Source organism: Cynocephalus volans, chromosome 5 (assembly GCF_027409185.1).
Source record: "Cynocephalus volans isolate mCynVol1 chromosome 5, mCynVol1.pri, whole genome shotgun sequence".
Lineage (NCBI taxonomy): Eukaryota > Metazoa > Chordata > Mammalia > Dermoptera > Cynocephalidae > Cynocephalus > Cynocephalus volans.
Window position 1 is genome coordinate 44,707,960 of NC_084464.1, and position 7,453 is coordinate 44,715,412.

Here is a 7,453-nt window from a genome sequence, read left to right on the forward strand (position 1 = left end):
TTTATTTCTCAGAGACGATCACCAGTGACTCACTGTCCTCTGTGGCAGAGTGGGGCCACCAGGAGGCCCTTTAACCCCCTCCCCCACATTTTATTCACCCCAGAAATACAGCTTTGGACAATAATTTGGTTACAGAATATTCCCAGGAATGAGTTCCTCCAAGTTGCTAAGGTTTACATTGTGGTGGTGGGGATTGGGAAATTCAAAGAATTGGATGGAGAGACCATAGGATCCAAGAAAATTTGGGAGATTTGAAGATATTGGGGGGCATGGTAGCATTATTAAGTTTGAATCTCTTCCTCACTTGGAGTGGAAGTTGTGGGATTCTGCCCCTAGGAAATGTGCCGTCCTGCAGAAGAAATAAAATGGAGATAGTGAGGCTTCAACCCAACTTGACCCCATCATTTGTCTCTGTAACCATCCCATGCCAGAGCCCTTAACACAGTAATATTGGAAATTCTAGCTCACCAACAACAAATTCAAAGGAACCACCTTCAGCCTCCTCCCCACAGACATTTCACTGGGTAGGAGAGGAGAACGTAGGTGTTCCTCTTTCCTGCTCCTAATCCAAACAATGGTACCTTAAATCATGCCCTTGGCTAGGTCTTCAGGGAAGATCACCCCTACTATAAGCACCATTAGCTGAACCCAACACTGACCCCCTCTAGTCCCCACCCCCTCCAAAGGACCAGCAGGCATTGAGACCAACAGATGTGTTACCTTCTGGATAATTGGATCCAGGGAGGGGAGTGTAGCCTAGGAGAGGAAGATACCTGATTAGACCAGTCTTAGTGGACAAAAGTATCTAGCATGATTCACAGCAAGCAGGCTAGAAATGGGAGAATCAATCACACAGAGAAAGTAAGCAGAAATGGGGAGCAGGAGTGGGGATAGGAGTTAAGGGTCACTCACTGGAGATACCAGCCCTGCGACAGCTGACCAAACCAAGAGAGAAGATGATGAAGCCCAGGCCCAGAGTCACCACAGACACAGAAACCTTCACTGTCTGCATGTGGGACAGACCAGGTGCTGCAAAAAACAGAAACTTGCTAGAACCAATCACTGTTGCCCACTCCCAGAGCAGCTTAATTTATTACAACCTCCTCTCAGCAGGTTCAAAGGTCCTTTATCTCAGCCCCAAGGGTCCAGCTCATACCAACCCACTCCCAAGGAAATGGCCTTTCCTCAAACCCCCCATCCTATGGGCCTCTACTCCTGGAGTAAGCCTGGGAACCCACCTCCCCAGAGTTCGTGCCGCAGATCCTCTCCAGTACAGTGGGACCTCTCAAGCCATCCTCTTTCCTTCCTTCAGCCCAAGGGCACCTCGCCAGGATAAAGGGTTCCTGACTCCCCTCTCCACTGGCCCCACGGTGACAATGTTTGCTCCCTTACTTGCTCCATCTGAGCATCTTCCTATTAAAGTGGCTTTCCACCTTTCCTGACCTCCAGTGGTTCCATTCTGTGAGTAATTCTGCTGTCTGTGTGTCTTCCACATCTAGATTTCCCGTGTGTCCTTACGGAGCTCGTCTCCACTCCACTCCATAGTACGCACACCCCTCCCCCCCCCCCACTGCTTCCTGGAGCTGGTCCTGTTCTGAATCACGTCCCACTCAGACTCTTTCCGCTGATAAAATGAACACTCAACCATTCAAGGGAAACTTCTTGTGCACCCTGTAGAGAAGACTTTCCCCAGGAGAGCTCAAGTGAGCATGTGAGTTCCACTCGCTTCTCTGTTCCCCACACCCCTCCCAGCTGCCTCGCAAGATACAACACTCGCCACAAGGGAGGCCTGGTCTCAGCAGTCAACCTGGGATCCTGTTCCCTGGCCCTTTTTAGACACCCTTCCTCCTTCTCATTTCTTCCCCTTCTTTCCCAGGAATGCCCAAATCTGTGTGCAAGTTTTCTTATGACCTTTGACTACTCCCAGTGCTGGAGTTCAAGCAGAGGTAATCAGTTCCTTATCCACTGGCCCCCAAGCATGCACACACCAGTGTTGACCAGCTATGGCTTTCCTACCCCACTATGCTTGACAGAGCAGCCCAAATTCAGCACTGCCCCACACCAAGAGAAAGTCCCCTTTCTTCCTCAACCTTTGTTATTTCCTCAACTCCCATTCCTGACCTGCCACCAGAATAGTTGAAATCTAAGGAGACTAGAATAATGTACCACCATTTTTGGTTTTAAAAATATAGTTACCAAATCCACATTCTCTTTTTAGGACAATCATGCTCCCCTCCCACCCTCAAACACAGACACAGCAACATCAACTGCACTGCAATAGCAACAATCACCAACTCTTTCCGTTCCTTTATCCCATTGCCCCATCTCTGGTCGTGAACCCTCTGTAAGTTTCTCCATAACCACTCTCCATTCTCAGCACCTCCCTCTCTATCATATACCATGTACCTATCCACATCTCACTCCCTCTGCCAAAATATTGGTGCTCTTTTTTCAATAACCAGCTTCCAATATCTCCCTATTTCAACCCTAATTCCTTCCACCTGCCGTACACTTACTCCAGTCCTGGAGGATGGGCTCAGGAGCCCCAATGTGCTCCACCACACAGGTATAGGTGTCCCCATAAGAGGGCGTTAAGGCTAAATGGGAGAGGGTCTGGTACGTCCAGTCTCCATTGGGCTGGGAAATCTTAGGGGCACTGCTGTGAGGGATGACGGGTTGTCCATTCTTCCTCCACGAGATGATCACGTCAGCTGGATAGAAACCCCACACATAGCAGGTCAGCATCACAGGCTCCCTCGTGTTAAAAGGAGTAGTTTGGGCTACTTGCACAGTTGGCGGCCCTGCACAGGAGGAAAAAGATGTTCAGGAAGAAGGTGACATTCTGGCTTTTCCTCCAACCTGGTTTCTTTCCTATTTCAACTCTTCATAGATGTTGTCAACCTGCTTGTGTCCCCTCCCACCCCCCAATACTACCACTTGAAAGTGAGGAGTTAGAATTTACTACTGCTTCACTCTTTTTTCTCTCCCATTCCTTCATTGCCCCTTTCTTTCTTTTTTCCTCCAAAATGATGTTTGATTACAATTAGTAAAAGCGAGGTCTGAACTGCAAGCTGTTTTCACAAGTTACTGCATTTATTTCAAGTACATAAGCTTGAAAGTACATGAGCTAACAGTAACCCAGAGTTGTAAATTGGGATTTATAAAGGCGGGAAAAAATTTCCCTCAAATCTTGTTTAACAAATTAACGTGCTAAATAAAACCTTTTCTCCTTGGATAGTTTAAAGAAACAAGCCTAACTCAGGATTAGCTCTCTTAAATTTGGAATTAGTATAGTCTAAATTAATGAGATTGTGATAACATTGCCATATTTACTAGTGCTTTCTCCTACATGACCCTCTTGCTTGCTTCCACCTTGGTATTTTTCAAATAAAATATTAAATAAAAATCCAAGAAATTGTGTTAAAATGCAGATTCTCTAGCCTGCATCCCCAGATATTTTTATTTAACGGATCTGGAGTGGTACCAAAGGGCTTGCATTTTTAACAAGCACCTCCCCCAGGCAATTCTGAGAAAGGTGGTTCAGAAACCACATCTTAAGACACACTTCTCTGTCCTGTGGAGATCTTCAAGATTACTTGTACAAATTTCGTCATTTTCAATGCAAGGGATTAAGGGTGAGAGACAGAGAATGCATCAGAATCACCTAGGAGCCTTTCCAGATATTCCCTTGCCTGGGCCCACCCCAGATCTAGAACATCAAAAGCTGGGATAAAGAGGCATGAACACTTTGAGGAAAGCCATCCTGATTATTCTGACACAGCCCTGGTTGAACCTGGATCTGCCTCCTAAGGTGCCCTGGCCTCTGCTCTCTCTCCCCAATACAAGTAGCTCCTCAGGGGCTCAAACATCACCTCCCTTTCTTTCCTCCTGTTCCACCACTCTCAACCACCTGGTTCCCCTTAAGGTCCAATCCCCCCTATTTCTACGTTCCATGTCCACACATTTTCTGCTTCTTTCCTGCCCAAATCTCAAGCCCCTTGCCTGCCGAGGGGTCCTCCCTGGCCTTCCTCTCCTGACTGTGCTTCCTAGAAGCCCCTCTGCACCCCTCTCTCCTCACGTGTTCTGTGGGTCAGTGATCCCCAGAAGGGCTGGGTGTGTGTGGTGCAGTCCTGGAGCCCATTGCGCAAGCGCTGGAGCAGTTGCTCCTGTTTGTTGAGGTACTCTGAGAGGTATTTGGCCAACAAATTCAGCACCCCAAATTCACAAGGGGCCATTTTGTCGACCTCTGGATCCCAGCAGGACAGCAGATCCTTGTTGAAGGAGACACAATATGTGAAATCCTTTGGAGTCCCATCGTCATCCAATAGACAAGCACTTTCCACATGGGCCACAAAACCGCCTAGGGGAGCCAGAGAAGGGAGGGCAGGTCAATGTCCTCTGCTAGTATGACATAACAAAAAATATGTATTTGGTCTCTGCCCTGTTCCTGGCACAGCACCCCTTATAATTTCCTGATAGGGATGCTAGGTGCATCTTTTGATCTAATATTGGTCTTTGACTTTGGTTCCTGACACAGAGCTCCTGATCCCTTGGAATTTCCTGGATGATAGGAACATCCTTATTCTAATGAGGTGACCCTTGGTGGGCTCCTGGGTGGGGGCTGGTCACCAAAAAGATCAAGTCATATTAGAAGCTTGGAGCTTTCAGCTCCATCCCCCATCCTCTGGGAAAGGGATTGAGTTAATAAACAATCATGCCAACGCAATGAAGCTTCCATCAACATCCCTGAACTAGGAGTTCAGAGATCTCAGTTGGTGCACACTTCCATGAGCCAGGAAGGTGGCCCACCCTAACTCCACAGGGACGGAGGTTCCAGTGCTCCGAGCTCTTCCAGACCTTGCCGTATGTACCTCTTCATCTGGTTGTTCATTTGTATCCTTTAAAATATCCTCTCTAATAAATGAGTAATAGTAAAATGCTTTCCTGGGTTCTGAGAGTCACTGTAGCAAATTATCAAGGCCAAGGAGGGGGTCATGGGAACCTCTGATTTGTAGCCACATTGGACAGAAGTTGTGGGTAACCTGGGAAACTACGACTTGTTACTGGCGTCTGAAGTAGGGGCAGTCTTGTGTGACTGAGCCCTTAACCTGTGGGTCTGTGTTAATTCCAGTTAATGCCATAACTGAATTGAACTGTAGGATACCCAGCTGGTATAGAGTTGGTTGGCATGGGGAAAAAAACACACACACGCGTTGTCACAGACGTGTTGAGGGTGATCATATAGAAGAAAAAATCAGTTGATTTTTCCTCCACAGTATCCAGCTGGGAAGCTAAGCCTTGGTTACACGCAGTTAGTCTGGCCCAGATTTCTTGCCTCAGGCAGCATCTACTAACCAAGCTCACACACTGCAGTCTCTGAGAGCCCGGATTTAAGGGAATAAATACATGGTAGTAGGAGAGAAGTTTTTGGATCCAATTTCCTCTTAAATACAGAGAAAGGAGTGGCCCAAGGTCATTTGCATGTTTGAACATGACAATTTACCCGCAATGCAGACCTTCGGTAAGGCAAATTATTGAGAGAAAAGGGGTCAAGAGAAGGAGTCAGCCTTGATCTGTGCTGGCAATTTTATTAAATATTCACTTCATACATGTTTATAACACATTTGCTATGTGCCAAGCTCTGTGTTAGGAGCTTGGGATGCAGCAGTGAACAAGATAGACATTGTCCTTGCCCACGTTTCATCACGGAAATGTGTACACATATAATTGTACAGCTTAATTGCTATTAAAATTGCTACAAAGTTGCAGTATAAAGTGCTATTATACAGTAGGGAGAAAAACTAGTCTGGGGTGTCCAAATTCATTAATAAAACTGAGTACCCTTACCCCAAAAACAGGAGTAGGAGAAAAGAAGGTCCCAGGAAGGCGTGTCCTTACCTGCTCCTGTGCAGCCTAGGCTGAGGCCCAGCAGCAGTGGCAGGAGTGTGATCATGCTCTGTTCTGCAAAGACTCGGGGAATTCAGTCCCCTGAACCACCTCTTCCAGGGGCCTTGGGTCCTTGCCTGCCTCAGAAGCTCCAGCCCAGGCGAGTGATCTCCAGACACTGAGAGGAATATGGCATTGCCCAGGCCCCTTGTTCCCCACTAGATGAGTAACTTGCAGCTATCCAGCCCCTAGATACTAAACATGTTCCTTCCAGCCCATGAGTCCTGTGTCCCAAACTAAGAGTTGTCAGATTGGCTAGGTAGGCGGGGACAGAGGTAGAAACAAATCACTGAGTGCCTCAGCCTAGCATCATCAGTTACTAGGTAAACTTCATCCTGCCCTAGTCTCTTTCTTAATTCTTTCTCTGTGCAACAACCAGTCTGTATGTGGATCTCCCTAGATCAGTGGAGAGAATATCCCACTATGCCCAGGACTGTCCACTGGTTTAACTTTTTCCTCTCAATGCCCTCCCAAAAGACCTAGATAAGCTCTCTTGTTCCTCAAAGGGAGGTTACTTAGGAAGATATTACATAAACCCTTCATCTGTCTTGTCACCCAGGAGATGGAGGACATATGGCCCTTCTAGGGCAGGTGGCAGAGGCAGGGCTGCTGAGAAGAAAGGAGGCACAGAGAGAGTACAGAGGTGTCTGGCCTCAAAGCAAGACTGCAGAGTAAGGGAAGCAGTTCACTGTAGAGATCAGGGACAGGGGCCTGGAGAACCCTCCATAAGCCTCGACTGCTTCTGCTTTTCTAGACAGTCAGGCTTCATTTCCTCCGCAGCTATAATAACTGCTTTCTGGAGCCAGGAAACCCTATCCTCCTATACTCTGAGCAATGTCAGAGGGTAGACCCCAGGGTAACTCTACTTAAACTCCTTGACAAACAGCTAGGGTTGGGCTGGTGCCCAAAGATCACCTGTTTCCCCCCAAACTCTACACTCCCCTGTGTGTCTCCCCTACCGCTCCCTCTGTCCAGGGGCAGATCCCTGAACTATGAAGCCACTAGAAAAATGAGATAAAGCTTCTCTACTTTTTTTCCCCTGGAAAAGACAGATTTTAAATGGCAATTCATTATTCTATCCAATTATGAACTACACAATTAATGGATTTTTCCATCACTAACTTAAAACTCTATATTGGCTTTCCTTTGCTCCTCGATCAGCTTCAGGACTGCCTCTTTGCACCTTAGTTTCTAAAAGCTGTTGGACTTGATTTAAGAGTAAACAAAAGAGGAGTAAGAGGGAGCCCCTTGACACCAGACTTATCTGCCCTCCCTCAAAGTCCCTGACCCCAAGAGAATCTGATATTTATGAAGAAAAAGGAAAGGAAAAAAAGCATGTACCAAAAATGAATACAAAGATCAATATCAGAAACAAGTTACTCATTTTGTGCAACTAATTAAAATTAACTGAAGCTCTGCCCATACTTCCCAGCCACCCCCACACTCACACCCACCTTGGTTCTATACTCTCTGACTCCTCTAATGAACCATCAAGTGCGTTGAAGTG

General features: G+C 46.9%; 1 protein-coding gene across 1 annotated transcript; it reads right to left on the reverse strand.

Moving 5' to 3' along the window:
- Positions 1-295: 295 nt before the first annotated feature.
- LOC134378683 (HLA class II histocompatibility antigen, DM beta chain) lies at positions 296-6,141 on the reverse strand. The gene is made up of 6 exons (XM_063097991.1): positions 5,899-6,141; positions 4,079-4,360; positions 2,517-2,801; positions 913-1,029; positions 721-756; positions 296-349 (listed from the first exon to the last, which is right to left on the reverse strand). Exons 1-6 carry the CDS (start codon positions 5,951-5,953, stop codon positions 333-335), a joined length of 792 nt encoding a protein of 263 aa, XP_062954061.1. The 5' UTR covers positions 5,954-6,141; the 3' UTR covers positions 296-332.
- Between the last annotated feature and the right edge of the window lie 1,312 nt (positions 6,142-7,453).